Source organism: Andrographis paniculata, unplaced genomic scaffold (genome assembly GCF_009805555.1).
Source record: "Andrographis paniculata isolate CXL003 unplaced genomic scaffold, ASM980555v1 Contig59END, whole genome shotgun sequence".
Lineage (NCBI taxonomy): Eukaryota > Viridiplantae > Streptophyta > Magnoliopsida > Lamiales > Acanthaceae > Andrographis > Andrographis paniculata.
In genome coordinates this window covers 316,751-336,194 of record NW_026137594.1, presented here as the reverse complement: position 1 = coordinate 336,194, position 19,444 = coordinate 316,751, and the positions used below count along the sequence as shown (strand labels likewise).

The following is a 19,444-nucleotide window of genomic DNA, read 5'->3' as shown; positions in this document are numbered from 1 at the left end:
CTGGATTTATATTATACTTCGTTTGTCATTTTGAAAGTTTATATTTATTTTTTGTGTGTTAATCTTTGAATAGTAATTATTATATTAAAATATAGTACAAATCAAGAAAAAATAACAAAAATATTCTACTAATGTCTTATAATAGTAATAGAATAACGTTTATAGAAAAAAAATTTAAAAAATTTTAATATTTAAGTACAATGACACTAAAAGTAAATATAAATATATTAATTGGACGAAAGAAGTATATATTAGTATATACTTTACATTGTTTGTTTTATCTGAATTGTCTATTATGTACTTAATTATATTATACTTCCTCCGTCCCATTAAAAGGTTATCACTTTCTATTTTTGTCCGTCCCAAAACAAAGTTATCGTGTCCAAATTTAGTAATTGTACTACCTACCTAACATAATAAATATCCTTTCAACTTACAATATATTACACAAATATCATTTCTTTTATATTACAGCATACTAATAGGAGTATTTTTGTTTTTTTTACTACAATTTAATATAATAGTACTAATATTAAAATATATACATGTAAAAAACAAATGTCACCCTTCCAATAGGACGGAAGAAGTATTAATATATATTTATATTGTATTTTTTATCTGGGTAAATTACTATTTACTATGTATTGAGTTTATATTATATAAATATATATTTTATATTGTATAAATTATTGTCTATTGCGTGCTTGATTTATATTATATAAGTATATATTTATACGGTTTGTTTTATTTGTACATATTACTATCTATTACGTGCTCGATTTATGAATATTTTATATTGTTTGTTTTTATCTGTATAGATTACTATTTACTATGCCTTTACTTTGTAATTGGACGTCTCAAAATAGAAATGTCTATACTTTCTACCTGGACGGAGAGAATATAAATATATAGTATTTTATATTGTATGTATTTGTATTTGTACGTATAAATTACTGTCTATTACGTGCTTGATTTATATTATATAAATATATATTTATACTGTTTGTTTTTATCGTCTGTACATATTACTGTCTATTACGTGTTCGATTTATGGAGTATTGTAGTAATATATATTTTACATTATTTTTTTTTATCTGTATAGATTACTACTTATTATGTGTTTAGTTTATATTATAAAAATATGTATTCATACTATTTATTTTTATTAGTACATATTATTGTCTAATACATACCTGATTTATAGAGTATAATAGTAATACATATTTTATATGATCTGTTTTTATTAGTATAGATTACTATTTACTATGTGTTTAATTTATATTATATAAATATATATATTTTTGTATGTGTAAATTACTATCTGTTTGATTTATATTACATAAATATGTATGTGCTTATATTGTTTGTTTTTTATATGTACATATTATTGTCTAATACATGCTTGATTTATGCAGTGTTATAGTAATATATATACTTTATATTTGTCTTTTTTTATTTTTTTATTTTTATTTATATAAAGTACTACTTACCATGTGTTTAGTTTATATTATATAAATATATATTTTATATAATCTGTTTTTTCACATATAAATTATTGTTTATTGTGTACTTGATTTATATTATATAAATATATACTTACACTATTTATTTTTATTTGTATATGTTCTTGTCTAATATATATTTGATTTATAGAGTATTGTATTAATATATATTTTTTATTGTTTGTTTTTATATATATAGATTACTAATTATTATGTGTTTAGTTTATATTATATAAATATATATTTTATATTGTATGTTTTTGTATGTATAAATTACTCTCTATTGTGTGCTTGATTTAATTGTTTTTATCTGTACAAATTACTATATAATACATGCTTGATTAATAGAGTATTGTAGTAATATATATTTTATATTGTATATATATTTTTTTGATCGGATTATATTGTATGTTTTTAAATGTATAGATTACCATATCTATTATGTGTTGAATTTATATTATATTAATATATATTTTATATTGTCAATTTTGTCTATATAAATTGTCTATTGAGTATTTGATTTATATTACATGAACATGTATTTATACTGTTTGTTTTTATCTGTATATATTACTGTCTATTACATACTTGATTTATAGAGTATTATAGTGATACATATTTTATATTGTCTGTTTTTATATATATATATATAAATTATTGTCTATTATATGTTTGATTTGTATTATATTAATATATTGTCTATACACTCTGTTTTTACTTGTATATATTTTATATTGTCCGTACAGATTATTGGTTATTATGTGTTTGATTTATATTATCGATTTCTAGTTGTATAGGTTACTGTCTATTATGTGTTTGATTCATATTATATTGATATATATTTTATATTGTTTATGTTCACTGTAAAGTGTACTTGTTTAATCTTTTGATTTGAATCATGTGATGTGATAATTTAAAAAAATTAACAAATTGATTATTATTTGTTAAAAGAAACATAGTAAAATTATGAATGAATGAATAAATTTATCTTTTAAGAATAAAGTATGCATAAATTTAACAGATAATTTAAAAAAAAAACTAAATATAGATGAAAAAATATATCTTATTAAGAGCATCAGTTATAGTCATTACTTTTACCCCATTGTCTATTTTATCTCTCTCATCCACGTTATATTTATTTTAACATTCTAATTATTTCATTTATCAACCATTATAGTAAATTACGTCTAACACATTATCTTTATTATTTTATAAATTCACAATAATTTATTTATTTATATATATATTTTTATTATGTAATATAATATATAAAAAATTTATTTAAAATACATATTTCTATATATTTTTATTATCCAATAATATTTTTATATAATACTAGTATTATATATTAACTTTTAAAATATTAATCTATATAAATTTTTATAACTGAAATTATTCGAAATAAATCAAAATATATATTAATTAAAATAACATAAAAAAGAATTGTAATATATATAATATAAATGTATAAAATAAATATATTAATAATATAAATTAAGAATTATTATTTTTATTGTCAAATCGTATTTAACTATTTAATTTAAGCACCGATTGAAAAGAAAATATTTTTACTAGCTATTTTGTTTAATTAAATATTAAAATGTAGAGAATTAGTTCATAAAATTTAAATATATTTATAGATAATTTATGTTAAATTTAAATTTAAAAAATTTGAAATTTAAAATTTTTTTGGATAATTTTTAATTTATTGTTGAAAGTAATGAATTCTTGATAAATGTAATAAATTTTGATAACTGTCTTTTTTATTAAAAATATTGAGTTATGTTATTATAGAAGCTGAAAAAATATAACGAAAGAGATGAATTTAACAAATACTCTAATATTTAAAAAGAATTGTATCAATAGAAAATTATTTGAATGAATAAATCAATATAGATTATACATTATTTACTTGATTTATTATTATATTAAGAGTATATATTTCATATTGTATATTTTAATCTTATATTGCGTTAATTTATACTTTTATATGTTATTAAGACTATCAATTAATAACTTACTTGCCGCATAGTAAGGGGATTATCGATTATCTGATTTATGCCTCCACTTTCTACGGACTTACTTGAGACTTGAAACGTTATACTAAGAAATATATATTTATATTATAATAATATTTTATTATATTAATGAATAATTTATAGGTATTATATATATATATATATATATATACGTGTGTGGTGTTACAAATAGAAAATAGAGAGACACTGACAGAGAAGAGACTTCTCGTACGCGCCGCCTAATTTTGCAGCCAGCGATACCCGATTCCTATTTCCCTCCCTCTCTGCAAATCCGCACCCCATCCGTCGGCATCTTCATCCTTTCTTTAGGGTTTTCAAGAGTTTTTTGGGGGGGAAATTCTTTCTTTCGAAATTCTACAATGTACCGTGCAGGCGGGTCCGCGTCGGACGGCCGTCGGAGTTCCAGTTTCGGCGGCTACCACCGTAGCCGCTTTAATCCGCCGCACCAGTACCACCAACAACGCCCGCCCCTCCGCTGCCTTCCGTACCAGCAGGACCATTGGAACCCTCACTACCGCGATCGCTCCCCCGCGCCCGCCCCGCCGCCTCCCCGGCCCAATTTCGCTGTCCACCTACGGTCCGACGCTCGCCACGCCGTCAAAGAGGCGGAGGCGGAAGCGGTTGTTCGGAGGCTAAAGTGTAAACCGCAGAAATCGGATTTTGTGTCGTCGAATTTTGTTTGCGGGAAACTTTTCTACGAACAGTGGAGCGAGGTGCTGGAGACCGTGGTTCAGTTGTGGGAATTCAAATTGAACGACGCGGAGCTTCGATTTTGGCCTAGGGTTGTGAGCAACATCCAATTGCCTTCTGATAAGTCCGAATTGGACGATCGATTGAAGGTGTTGTTTCTGGAGAAATTGAAGGGTTTGAAAAAGGGGGATTTGGTGGATAAGTGGGAGGAGAAAGTGAGGACATTAAGGGACGAGATAAGCCGTCTTGTAGCCCTGTTGCGAAAGGGGCAGAGGTTACGGTATGCTAATGAGATTTGGAGGAAGAAGCAGGGTTTGGTTGATGAGAAAGAGTTGATCGTGAATCGACTGCAGGAGTTCCAAACTGGCATTAGCTGTATTGAGAATTATATAGTGAGCGAGGGGAAGACTGAAGTCAGGGAGGTTTTCGAATTTCCTGAAGCGGAGATTGAGTGGGAGAGGGTGTATAAGTTGATGATGAGGGAATGCAGGAGGCTTGATGATGGACTGCCGATTTACACTCATCGTCAGGCCATCCTTAGGACAGTTCGTAGCCAACAGGTTGCTTGTTATTACTATAGCTTTTCGATGTTATCTATGTGTTTTAACTGTAGCAGAGCTCTCTGATTGGTAATGTTTTGGCTCTTCAGGGTAGGTGCTTTTAACTATTTTTGTTGCATTTGATCATGTCAGGCAAAGTTGAGGTTTTTGTTATTTTGTGTTTCATGTTTTGTGTGATTAGATAATGGCATTGGAAATTTTGTTTCGGTGAGTTTGTTTTGGTGTTTTGATCATTGTGCTCTGTCTAGTTACTTAGAATAGGATTCGAAGAGGATTTAACTGCTGCTTTGCATCTGATTATGTGAAATAGAGTCGAAAGATGGATTTATGCGCCATTTGTTACAACAAAATTGTCAGAATTGAGGCAGGAAATATCCTCGGACAGAAGAATAAAATATTATCGGTCATGTAGGTTTAGTGTTGCATTTTATGTTTGCACAAATTGGGAAGGTTATATCGTAAAAGGTTTTTGGGGAAGTCTTGAAATTGATTTATGAATGAAGGGTCAGTCAGTGGTGTTTTACTTTTTACAATTTTGTGACTGCCGTAGACATTTCCAGCTTCTTCCATTTGACAAAACATGTTATACGGCTTTCTATTTAAGAATGTAATAATTGTTTTATACTGTGACAGGTCACAGTTCTGATAGGCGAGACTGGTTCTGGGAAAAGTACACAGTTAGTTCAATTTCTTGCTGATTCTGGAGTTTCGGGAAATGAGTGTATTGTTTGTACTCAGCCCCGTAAACTTGCTGCCATCTCACTCTCAGAAAGGGTTAAAGAGGAAAGCCTTGGTTGCTACAGAGACAGCGCTTCAGTAACCTGTTATCCATCGTATTCGAGTTTTGATGATTTTGAGTCCAAAGTGATATTCATGACTGATCACTGCCTGTTGCAACATTACATGAGCGATAAGAAGTTATCCAGGATTTCATTCATTATCATCGATGAGGCTCATGAAAGAAGCTTGAATACGGATCTACTTCTGGCACTGATCAAGAATTTGCTGTGCCAGAGGTCAAATCTGAGACTCATCATTATGTCTGCAACTGCTGATTCAGATCAATTAGCAAAGTACTTCTTTGGCTGCCAAACTTTGCACGTGGCTGGTAGAAATTTCCCTGTCGATGTTAAATATATGCCTGGTGATTCTGATGGATTTTCAAGATTGGTGTCGGGATCAGGATCAATACCTTCGTATGTTCTTGACGTTCTAAAGACAGCGACTGAGATCAACAGAACTGAGAAGGAAGGCACTATTCTTTCGTTCTTGACATCTCAAGCAGAAGTAGAATGGGCTTGTGACAATTTTAAAGGTTCTTCGGCTATCGCATTGCCTTTGCATGGAAAACTTTCTTATGAGGAGCAACATCGAGTATTTATGTCATACCCAGGAAAAAGGAAAGTTATCTTTGCCACCAATGTTGCTGAAACATCATTGACTATTCCTGGTGTGAAGTATGTGATTGATCCGGGTATGGTTAAGGAGAGCAGGTACGAACCTGCTACGGGCATGAATATTCTGAGGGTTTCTTGGATCAGTCAAAGCTCTGCAAATCAACGAGCTGGAAGGGCTGGAAGAACCGAACCAGGGACATGTTATAGGCTCTACTCAAAGAGTGATTTTGATTTGATGTTACCTCATCACGAACCGGAAATTTACAAGGTTCATCTTGGTGTTGCAGTTTTGAAAATTCTAGCATTGGGTGCTAATGACGTGCAGGATTTTGACTTTGTCAATGCCCCGAGTGCTGATGCTATCAATATGGCTGTACAAAATCTCATTCAGTTAGGAGCCATTTCCATGAAGAACAATGCTTTTGAATTAAGTGTAGAAGGACGGGACATGGTAAAGTTGGGCATTGAGCCTAGGCTTGGGAAAATAATTCTGCAGTGCTTCCGTTATCGCTTGGGTCGAGAGGGTCTTGCTCTTGCTACAGTGATGGCGAATTCAGGCAACATATTTTCCCGAGTTGGAACTCAAGAAGATAAGCTGAAATCTGATTGCCTAAAGGTGCATTTTTGTCATCCCAATGGCGATCTCTTCACAATGCTCGCCGTCTATAAGGAGTGGGAGTCTGTCCCGAGAGAAAAGAAGAACATCTGGTGTTGGGAAAATAGTATCAATGCAAAGTCCATGAGGAGATGCCAGGACACTATCCTGGAGCTCGAATCCATTCTTAGAAATGATTTACATGTCATTGTGCCGAGTTATTGGCGTTGGAACCCCCAAGAGCGAACCGGACATGATAAGAAGTTGAAAGATGTGATACTCTCTTCGCTGCCCGAAAATTTGGCTATGTACTCAGGCTATGACCAGCTTGGTTATGAGGTGGCGTTCACGAAGAAGCATGTCCAGCTGCATCCATCGTGCTCCTTGCTAAATTTTGGTCAGAGGCCAGACTGGGTGGTATTTGGGGACATGCTGTCAGTGTCGAATGACTTCCTTGTCTGTGTCACTGCATGTGATTTTGAAAGTTTTTCGACCCTTAATCCTCCTCTATCATTTGATTTCTTACAAATGGAGAGTCAGCGTCTGCAGAGAAGGATTTTATCTGGTTTTGGAACCATTCTACTGAAAAAGTTTTGTGGTAAAGCAAATAACAATTTACGGTTCCTTGTTTCAGCTATAAGAGCATCGTGTGTGGATGAACGGATAGGTGTGGAAGTTAATGTCGAGCAGAATGAGGTGATTGTGTATGCTTCTTCTCGAGACCTGGAAAAAGTGTGCGGGATGGTGAATGAAGGATTGGAGTACGAAAAGAAGTTGTTGCAGAATGAATGCATGGAAAAATGCTTGTACAATGGGGGACCTACTGGCTTACCCCCAATTGCCCTTTTTGGATCAGGCGCGGAAATAAGACACCTCGAACTTCAGAAGAGAAATTTGACTGTTGAGATATTCCATTCAAATTCCGACGTGCTTGACGACAGGGAGCTCATCTGTTTTCTCGAGAAGTTCACCTCTGGCCAGATCTGCTCTGTCAGCAAGTTCGCAAGTTACGGTCCCGACAATGAAGAGAAGGGCAAGTGGGGCCGAGTGACGTTCCTCACTCCTGATGCTGCCAAGAAGGCTGTTGAGCTGGTTGATTTCGAGTTTTGTAGTGGATTATTGAAGGTAGACTTTTCAAGGAATATTTATGCTGGTGATCACAAGATGGCGTCGACTCCTTCCCTCAGAGCTAAAATTTCTTGGCCTCGAAAGTTTAGCAAAGGGGTTGCCATCATAAAGTGTAAACAGAATGACATTGCAGCAATGGTTCATGATTTTTCTAATCTCGAAATTGGAGGTAGGCTTGTATGGTGCGAGCCTAGTGTGAAGTTTTCTGACAGTGTCGTTATCACTGGGCTCAACCGTCACCTTTCTGAGACCGATATATACCCGATACTAAGCTCGGCAACAAGCAGGGAGATCACAGACTTATTTATCGTAAGAGGAAATGCAGTTGAAGGTCCTTCAGTTGCTAGTTGTGAAGAAGCAATTCTGCGTGAGATTTCTCCTTTTGTACCCAGACGGAATGCGCAGGGTAATCCTGTACGTGTTCAGGTATTCCCCCCAGAACCGAAGGATACTTTCATGAGAGCCCTGATCATCTTCGATGGAAGTTTACATTTGGAAGCAGCTAAGGCTCTGGAGCAGATTGATGGGAAAGCGTTGGCTGGATGTCAGCCATGGCAGAAAATACAATGCCAGCATTCGTTCAATAGCTCTGTGTCTTGTCCTGGTGCTGTCTATCCCGTTATCAGGAAAGAGCTCGAGTCTTTGATTAGAACACTCCAGCGGCGGAAAGGTATTTAATTTCTTTCTTTTAAAGGCTTCTCGCAAATATTTCCTTTCGAAACATGTTATACTCGATCTGCTGAGCCTTGTTTTTGTGCTATGTTTTGTCTTGATTATTTGCCTAAAATTGTTTCGACTGATTATGAGATATAGTCGGAAACTTTGAGGAAACATAGATAGAAATAATTCTAAAATATGGAAACTCCCTAAATTGTTCGAATTACTTGCAAGAGTAGTGTAATTGGTTAGATACGGTTATTGAGTACTTGCACAGAATCTTCATCATCGAACTCTTACTTGTAGAAGTAAATATTTGGAGCATTTATTCGAATGGGAGGGGCTTTATAGTTTGATTACTCTTTCTGCTGCAGTGCTTTTACCTGTTGTGTCTGCCTGCGTTCTCCTCTCGATTTTCTTTAGTACCGTGAAATATACATGGTTGAACATCTATTGTATTTTTTATGGATTCATTCATCGGTAGCTGGTTTTGGTCGTTATTTTTGCAGGTGTCGATTGTCATCTTGAAAGAAACCATAACGGTTTTTACCGAGTGAAGGTATCTGCTTGTGCTACAAAAATTGTGGCGGAGTTGAGACGACCTCTGGAAAATCTCATGAAAGGTCACGTCGTACAACATCCCGACGTCACGCCTGCGGTCCTCCAGCATCTTTTCTCTCGAGATGGGATCATACTCATGAAATCCATCAGCCGTGAAACCGATACGTATGTCATGTTCGATAAGCACAGTTTGCTAGTCAGACTCTTTGGTCCGCCGGAGAAGGTCAACCGGGCACAACCGATCTTCATCAAGGCCCTTCTCGCGCTGCACGACAGCAAGCAGCTCGAAATCCAACTTCGTCGCAGAACTCTACCTCCGGACATGATGAAGAGAGTCGTTCAAAGTTTCGGTCCCGACCTTCGCGGACTCAAAGAAAAGGTTCCCGAAGCAGAATTCTGTTTGAACATAAAACGACACAGCATATCTATAACCGGTCCAAAGGATTCGAAGCAGAAGGTTGAAGAAATTGTCCACGATCTTGCACGGGCGAGCGGCCAAGAAACTCTTGCGAACGACGATAGCGACGATGCGACATGCCCTGTTTGTTTGTGCGACGTCGAGGATCCGTTTCTGCTCGCCGCATGCTCCCACAGCTTCTGCCGATCATGTCTAATTGAGCAGTGTGAGTCCGCCATTAAAAGCCACGATAGTTTCCCGTTAAGGTGCGCGAAAGAGGGCTGCGGCTGCCGTATCTTAATCACCGACCTGAGGTCGTTGCTCTCGTGCGAAAAACTCGAGGAGCTTTTCCAGGCTTCGCTTGGGACGTACGTGGCGGGAAGTCAAGGCGTCTACCGGTTCTGCCCGTCGCCGGACTGCCCGTCGGTTTACCGTGTTCTGGGCCCGGAGGAGCCGGCTGCCCCGTTCCTCTGCGGCGCCTGCTTTGTGGAGACGTGCACGCGGTGCCATTTGGAGTATCACCCGGATTTGTCGTGCGAGAAGTACCGTGAGTACAAAGACGACCCGGACTCGTCATTGAAGGAGTGGTGCATGGGGAAGGAGCACGTGAAGGTGTGTCCGAGCTGCGGGTTGACGATCGAGAAGATCGACGGGTGCAACCACATCGAGTGCCTGTGCGGGAGGCACGTGTGTTGGGTGTGCTTGGAGACGTTCGGGTGCAGCGACAGTTGTTATGGACATTTGCGATCCGTGCACCTTGCGGAGTTGTACTAAGAAGAGCGAGCGAGCGAGCGATGATTTATATATATATATATTGTGTGTATAAATTCCCTGAGATGGATCCGGCACTCAGTTAGAATGATAAGTATTGTCGAGGACTAGATGGGTGGTGGAACTGATGTATTGTCGAGGACTAGATGGGTGGTGGTACTTATTAATCAAGAGTGTCATTGTATAGGTCTCACCAAACTATACGATACTCTCTACTTATTGCCAATAAATAGAAAGAGCAGAGCAATACGTGAAAAGTATAAAGACTGTCTTTCAGATTGATTAAAGACAGGTAAATAGAAAGAAAACATATATATGATTAACAAGTAACAGCGACTTGCCGAATTGGTTTCAAAATCTAGTCTGATTCAATATACTTGAAGATGAAAAGTATCGATTGTAAATAGAAATATATATTTAAAAAATAAAGTGAAATAATAGTTAGATTGATCTTTTGTATGATGTTTATGTTTTTTTTTTTGTTTTTGACATGGAATTCGGTCTAGGCTGAGAAATTATGTGTGACATTTAAGATAAATGATTTTATATTCAACCATTACACCATAGATTATATAATAATATAACAAACAACATAGGCTATTATCATAAAAAATACACAAGGATTAATATAATTATAAACAAACACATGAAATTGATATTATATATATTTACACAACTTATGCTATTTGTCATAAAAACATGATAGCATATGACAAACAAAAACTTCTATATGCCATATTCAAAATATGATACTCCCTGCTTTACGTATTATCGTAGACACGAGAATTTACGTAAAGTATAATTAGTAAGTAATTAATAAATATATTAGTAAAAATAATTATAGATTAAGATTAAAATAACAAAATAGTTTAATTTAGATTAAAAAAAATTAAATTTTAAATTTTAAAATATAATTAAAATGTATAATTAATTTTCCAAAAAAAGAAAGACAAATTATGTAGGACGAACGAAAATACAAAATATGAACAAATTATATGAGACGGATAGTATTATAATTGGCATTTGAAATAACAAACTTCCCTATTTTCTTCTTGTTTTCATCCCAATCCCAATGTTGTTGTATCAAGGAGAATCACTAAGGTAGCCATATGATAATACACACAAACATCATATCATATCATATCCCACAATCATCCAATTGTATATTTAAATATTTGGACACAAGTTTTACTAAAAATAAATAATAATTATCATTTTTTACTTTTTTCATAGTAAAAATTATAAAAAATTAAATTAAATTAATAACTCAAAAAATATATATAAATTTGAATGAGAAAAAAAATGTAATATACACATTAACAAAATGACATAATATGGAGTACAATATTACACAAAACTTCTCCAAATATTCTCGTATTTACAATAAAGTGTATAGTTCGTATCGATTGTGTTTGAATCTTTTTATTTTTTTAATTATTCCAATTTTAATCTGTCAAATCAAAAAAAAATTTATTTTCATTTTTTGTAAAATAATTTAACAAAATATTAAAATATTCATATTTTTTACTAACATATCAAAATTAAATTAAATATTACATTAGTATGAACAAAAAAAGTATATATAATTACACAAAAATTACAACATAAATATGGAGTACAATATATAATTACAATAAATACAACTACCAATATCTACAAACATTAAAAAGAAACAATTAAATACTTTTTTATTATTATTTTAAAATTTCCAATATAGTACTATAATTTAATTTTATTGAAAAATATTTGAAATTAATATGTAAATCAATAAAAATTGAATAAAAATAATATAATTGTTTTAAATATATATATATATACACGTGTGTGTGAATTTTTTTTTAAAAAAAGTAGAATGAGCTGAAATAGAGTTAAAATTATAAAAAAAAAACTAAAAAAATAGAGACATCGATTGAAATAGTTTAATGCACGCATGGCTGATACATTTTTCCCACACTATATAGCTAGCCAATATTTCATCATTGTAGTCCCCGTCCCGCCTGTAGTTGGTGTGGACTCGGACTTGTTAACGTTAGATTATAGTTCAACTCTCCACGTCTCCAGATCTCAGCTCCACATATGATTGCCTAGAGTTTGCAGGAGGTTATATAACAAAAAACATAAAAAATTCATTATTGTATTCCAGATCTACTAGAAGAACTTCACAATCTCGGTTAATCACTTAAAATCTAGTATGATTAGTATTATAGTTTAAGACCAAAATGTAATTAAAAAAAATATCACTCCAAAAATTTAGAAAGATAAATAGAGTCGTCTAGAGTGAGACTGCTGGAGTGCAGAACAATACAACATCAAATAGAGAGTATCGGAAGATGTATTCCGGCATCAGATAATTACTCCAGACGTTAAACCCTCCACAGCACAAATTTCGACCAAGTTAGATTTAAAAATCACAAAAATATTAAATTATAATAAAATCAAACTATAATTCAAACATTTGAGATGGATTTAGTAGAGAGGCATCGGAGGACGACGCTCCTCTGTGGATCCATCCCAGCGGTTGTCTGGCCGCCGCTGATTCACTCAGCTTTCTATTTCCGCACCGTTGCTCAAAGGTTGCTCCATTTTTGTTTTTACTCTTTGCGAGTATGGTAGCAGCCTCTGCGCATGGTGCAATTCCAACATAAAAACTTAACATCGAGAGATTAAAAGAAGCAAACGAATAGAATAACAGCGTGCAAGCAATTCTGCCGCTTCCGAAAGCACTGTAAAACCCTAGCTCTGATACATGAACATTTTTGGTCTATAAATAGCTGTGGAGTTGCGTGGTGGGCTCAAATTTGGGCCTTGGCCCATCGAAAAAATAAATTTGCAGAATTCAATTTATGTATTTTTATAAACCTTTTTTTGCCTATTAAGTCTGCTTATTTATGTATTTATATAATCATTCTGTCTTATTTTTCTTTTCTATCTGTCCGATTAATTTAATCAATTACAATTATTTTAAAAAAAAATTCAAAATTTCAAAATTTAATTATTATCATCTATTCAAACCCATTTATTACGATCATCATTGTTAATTACTAGTTAAATATTCAAAATACATATTTTATTTAATATGTAAAAATATTATGTTTTTAATTACTTATAATTCATTTAAAGAATTGTATTTGGTGACAATTAAGAAAAATGCACAAAAAAAAAAAAAAAAAATTAGTTCATTTTAACTGATTATATATATAATAAATAATTGATATTTATTTCTATATTGAATTCTCTAAAAAAATATGTGTATATATATACTATATTATATAGATTTTTAAACAGCATTGCAAGAAAGGTCAAGTTATAAATTAGGTCTACACACACAGATTCTCTTCATACCCCACCATATTTTGCACTGGAGTTCATAAAATATTTTCACCATATTTCAACCAAGTGAATTAGGCAAATTTCTTGGAGCCAGGGTAGGGTAATACAAATTTTGTGCATATTGACATGACATAATTGAATTTGAAACTGATCAGAATCACAGACAAAATAAACCAATCCAACAAATGAGTCACTCCTCTATATTGCAAAAAATGGATGTCAGTTCATGTAGAAGAAGAAGTAATATTAAAGAACAAGAACAAGAACACGAATCACACACACCATTGATTGATCAACAGAGGCAGGCTGGCATGCATGCATCCATCATTGAGAAAAATACACAAGTAAAAACAGATGGATCATTGCAAACTATGTACTTCACAGTAGGGTGGGTACCTGGTTGAGGCTCAATCGTTTACACAGAATGGACACCACAATATTGCTGGGTTTCGTGCAAGCATTTCACTGCTCCGGCATAATCCAGAAAGCCCATAAACCAAAATTCGTGGTCGTCCACAGATATAACCTGGATGTATTTTTCAGCAGAATTTGTTTTACTTGCAGTTGTGTTGACGGCCTTGAGTTGATGCAGTGGAATCACAATCTGTTACAAGATAATAATCAAATACCTTTTGCATGTTAGACACACACATCACAGTGCCCGCTAGTTTAACTGTTGATATTGGACATACACACTTATCTACACCTACAGTCGAATATTTTAACAAATGTTGGCAGTCACGGAAAGAATAGCATGTGAGAAACCTTGTAGCTACAAAAAGTGAGAGACTGTAACACAGATATATTTGAAATTAAACATTTGGATTCGAATGTTAGAGATCGCCACAAAAAGTCTTAGATGTGAGATGCCATTGTTGAAGAGATCTTTAAGATGTTACAGAATAACAGGTGCACATTCATAATTAGAATTAACATGGTTTGAAATTAAGAAGCTTAATAAGGAATTCAGTTCAGATTTGGTAACTCATGTGAAACCAGTTTTTGGATAAATTTAATTGTCAAACATTACATGCAAAATAAAAGATAAAAATCAAAACAAAAACAAAAACAAAAACAAAACCAAATAATTGCTTAGAAGATACAGAATCTGGCACACAAAAATTGATGCCAATAAGCTATAAACATGATTTGGCTGGTTGGCCATGAGAACAGGAAAGATGAAGACAAGCAATACATGGGTTAGAAAGGTTGACTAGAAAACAGGAATATCTGTATCATATCCAAGTAATGTTCATCGAGTGTTCTTAATAAGGCACAACTTATATAAATATTGTGTTCCAACTTGCACAGGTCAAATTGAAACCAATGTAAGTGTATGTGTGTGTGTGAGCATGCATATGTATATTATCCTTACTACGAAGCACTTTCTAACATACCTTATAATAGCTCCAGTCATTTTTATCAGCAGCTTGATAGGAAAGTGGGTTATCGCTGCAAAATGCTAGCATTGCTGTGGAGACATACAAAACTCCCATGACAGGACCAACAGATGTGGACAGGTAGCTTGCGAATGCATCTATCAGTTGTTCATCAGGATCTGTCTCAAATGTTTGCCGGAATATTTTTTCATAACCACCTTCAGTTAGGACCTTCGTTCCTTGTGCAATTCTTCCTAGGGCAGCATCAGTTAAACTTGGGCTTGTTTTCACTAACTTGACCAAAAGAGAAGTAATCCATAAGGAGATTTGAGAAACTGTGTTACACTCAACCAATTGAATAATAACAGAGACGATGGCAAGAGTAGAAAAAAAATCCCCATATCAACCATGACTAAAGAGGGACGTAACAGGGCCCTTTCATAAAGAGAGATGAAAAATTTACAGAACATGTTGAAGCAAATGCTATAACAAGCTCGGCTAGACCTGCAACTTGTGAACAAGTCTTGGAAATATGGAGTAGGAACATATATGGAATAAATATATATTCCAATATAAGTAGTTTTGTAGTCTGCTCCTATATCCTTGTTCTAGTTTAAATATATACATATATATATATATATGAAGTTGAAATGAGCAAGTGTGAGAACTAGCTCTTCGTAGTATGCTGGGTAGGAAAAAGAACTTCTCAGAATTAAAAAATTTATTGAATAACACACACAACGTTTAAGATATATTATTGCTCCATTACCAACTAAATATTCATAGGCATACTAGTAAGACAACTCAAACAACTAAGCAAGAGTCAGGATTCATCACTCTTATTAATCATTGCCAAACATACAAAAAAACTTGTGAGGAAAAACAAAAATGAAGACAGAAAACAATGGAGAACTGATAGCTCACAGTGTTGCCAAGTGTTGCCTGCAAGATCCTCAGCCCGCCTTGTAGCTTCTCCCACTCTTTTCCTCCATCTTCCCAGCATATCCTTCACACTATCCATTGTATCTAACAAAGAAAATAAACTCTTTGTACACCATTATGACACATGTTTGGTGCTTGAATGCTTGTACATTATACCTATTAGTGCTACTCAACCAAGTCACAACGTTATTTCAAAGAAACTGCCAACAAATTCTAGACCAACAAAGAAAACCCATAATTTGATCCATCAAATCAATTAAATAATTTATGCTATTTTGAAATTGAAGACTCGGACATGCTGGTGGTTCTTTCCACTCGAACTCGGGCCTCTGAGTTTACTCTCTTCCTTTGCTTTTTCTTCCATAATCTGTGTGTTTCCTTTTCTCTTTACTTAGTTCAGCTTAAAATCCTTTTCAGTCGTCTTTTATTGAATTGAATATATTAACTAGCCTATTAGTTACACTTACGGAAAAATAATGAACACACCTAAAGAAATTGGTATGCTATGAAATAATTGTCCACAGTCCACACTCATCTCCAATATTTACCTGCAACTTATACTAAACAATGGCCGGCGTCTCCAATTCAGAAAACTGCACAATTCTAATAGTTTCTTACTCGTGCACTTCGAAACAAATATTGTATCACGAAATGATCATCGAGTAACGAACACATTAAATGAGGCTGTTGCTAAGTAATTTAACTTTAGCTCAGGAAATTAAAACGTATATAAAACTATCGAATCGAAACCACAAAGGAAACAAAGAATCTAAGTAGAAAACTATAACCGTGCGGAAAACACCAATTATACCTCTGAAATTGAAGGACGAAGAGGAATTGGCGGAAGGAGACGGTGAGTGACTGACGTAAGGATTAGCGGATCGGTGATCGAAATCCCTGGGGAACGGCGGCGATTCCATGGTGGCGAGTCTCGGCGTTTCAGTTGCCGCGATCCTCTCCAACGCAGTGCAAATGCATTTGCTCTTCAGCGTGTTTAGTGGTAAAACTCACGAATTCTCTTTCCCACAAAAACTGTTTCAAAGTGTGCGTTCACTGAAAACTGTTTCAAATATTGAACATCGGACAGTTTATTTTATATTTTCCATACTATAATAAATATTAAAATTATAAAATATTGGGCTTTTATAATTGGCAGACGTATCTGTTAATGTATTTGATGGGCTCTTGGGCTAATGACTTATTTACGTTGTGCTTATGGGCCTTGGCCCACTCAATACCGATTCCGGAGTATTACAATGAAGTTCATACATCTAAATTAAGAATTGATTTTATAAATATTAATTTAAAATTTTAAAACAAGAAATTACATTTTATATATTAAATAGAAATCAGTAGATATGGATAATATTTTGAATATAAAATATAGTTAATTTAATATTTTTAAAATGCAACTAAAAAGATTAATGTGGTTTTGGATGGACCAAGTTAAAATCGACTGAGCCGATATGGCCCTAGACAGGTTTGGCCCACTAGACAAATTAACACAGATCAATGATATGTAGTCTATGGCTATAGATTTTTTATATACTATTAAATTTAATAGTATAATCTATTAAATAAAAATTTGGTGGTAGATATAACATAATAATAAAAGATATTTTATTTACTATTACAATTAGTAAATTAAAAAAAATATAATAATATTTTTATTATTAATGATTGATATTGATAAAATCTAAGCTGTTTCAATTTTCAAAACTGACAGTGTATAAGTTTGTGCCAGATATTCTGAAATATTTAAAATTTCAACTTTTAAAATAAAATTTTTGAATAATATATTTTTTATTGTAAAATTAGTGTTAGATAATATATTTTAATTAAATAATTAATATTTAATTTAATATTTAAAAAAAAAAAGAAGCAATTGTTGTTAACAAGTATATTGGGCTATTTTTATTTTTTATTATTTTTTCCTAAAATTATTAAATTTAATATATAATTTTCATTTTTTAAAATATCTTATTTATTTATTTATTTTTATCATACTATCACATCAACAAATCATTTAAAATTCAAATTTAAAAACCCAAAATTCAAATGAATGCACGTATACATAAATATAATCAGCTCATTATTATTATTATGTTATATAAAATTAGTGATTGACTATTATACTTGAGACATTGAAGAGATATTACAATATTAATTTAAAATTTTGAAATAAAAGATTTAAATATTGCTATATTATAAATATACATTTTGTTATATACAATATTTTAAATATAAAATATATATTTAATTTAATATTTTAAAAAATAAATCAAATATATTTTTTTTTTGAAAAAAATACAAATAAATATTCATTCTTTTTCAGTTATCTAGATTGAAACAATCTTGAACCATCATAATTATTGGATCCAAATAGAACACATATTAAACCACAAGCTTGAATTCTTATCAGATGTGGTCACAAAAAAAATTGAATAATGTTGATTCGGGTTTGGATTAAGTCTAATCTACTATAGTGTTTCGTACTAACTGTTGTAAATATTTATTTAGATATATATATTTAAATTTGTTGAATTTCACATTTGTAATAAAAAAAATTAATATAATCTTTTAGAAAAAAGCTATGAAGTATATAATATTTTAAATAAAAACATATGTTTTATTTTATATTTTAATCTATAAATAAAATAATTAAGAAAACATAAATAAATATAACAATATCTTTTTATTATTAGTTATTGATATTGGTAAAATCTAAGCTGTTACAATTTTCAAAGCTGATATCATACTATTTTCTATCAGAGTTATTTTTAAATATTTTAAATTTCAAATAAGGTAATTTTTTGATATCAACTTTCAAATATTATAATAAATATTTAATATAAATTAAAATATTGGACATCCAAAGATTCAATATGAAAGATATTTTGGCATATGCTAAGAATTGGGGCATAAAGAAAAGAGTAGTGTTAATTTTGGTTGAAGCATTGGAAGAATTTGATAGACAATGGATATATATTGACATTAATCAAGACAAGTTAAAGTTGAAGAAATTTTCGATGATAATTTTTAGTTGGACATACATTAGGAATTGATGTTCTTACGATTCAACAAAGTGAGAAAATTGTTGAAAAACATAGAAATGATATATTAAAAAAACCCGATGATTAATGTTAACACTATTATGACATATATTATTATATTATAATTTATTAAACATATTTAATTTTTTTAAAAAATTATAAATTAATTTTTAGAAATATTTTATATCTCATTCTTATTATTTTATATTTCATTAATTAAAAGTATTAAAATAAATCAAATTATTTAAAATAAAATACTAAATAAAAATTATTATTATATTTCTATAAAATAATTCTAATATATTTTAGTGTAATATTTATCAAAACAAAATATTATAGGTACTTGAACAAACATTTTTTAAAAATGAAGCTAAAAAGAAGAAAAAAATTATCTAAAGTTTGTATTAAATTAAATAAAATAACATCCTATAAATAGTTACTGT

General features: G+C 32.0%; 2 protein-coding genes and 1 non-coding gene across 3 annotated transcripts; 1 reads left to right on the top strand and 2 right to left on the bottom strand.

Moving 5' to 3' along the window:
• The first annotated feature begins 3,719 nt into the window (after positions 1-3,719).
• Positions 3,720-10,606, top strand: LOC127257906 (ATP-dependent RNA helicase DEAH12, chloroplastic-like). Its single transcript, XM_051284447.1, has 3 exons — positions 3,720-4,791; positions 5,425-8,581; positions 9,078-10,606. Exons 1-3 carry the CDS (start codon positions 3,901-3,903, stop codon positions 10,298-10,300), a joined length of 5,271 nt encoding a protein of 1,756 aa, XP_051140404.1. The 5' UTR covers positions 3,720-3,900; the 3' UTR covers positions 10,301-10,606.
• A 2,142-nt stretch (positions 10,607-12,748) lies between these two features.
• On the bottom strand, positions 12,749-12,931 carry LOC127258646 (small nucleolar RNA snoR143). Its single transcript, XR_007840342.1, has one exon. It is a non-coding gene; the product is annotated as a small nucleolar RNA snoR143 (small nucleolar RNA).
• An 865-nt stretch (positions 12,932-13,796) lies between these two features.
• On the bottom strand, positions 13,797-16,991 carry LOC127257907 (GLABRA2 expression modulator-like). Its single transcript, XM_051284448.1, has 4 exons — positions 16,760-16,991; positions 15,931-16,032; positions 15,025-15,296; positions 13,797-14,231 (listed from the first exon to the last, which is right to left on the bottom strand). Exons 1-4 carry the CDS (start codon positions 16,866-16,868, stop codon positions 14,043-14,045), a joined length of 672 nt encoding a protein of 223 aa, XP_051140405.1. The 5' UTR covers positions 16,869-16,991; the 3' UTR covers positions 13,797-14,042.
• Positions 16,992-19,444: the final 2,453 nt, after the last annotated feature.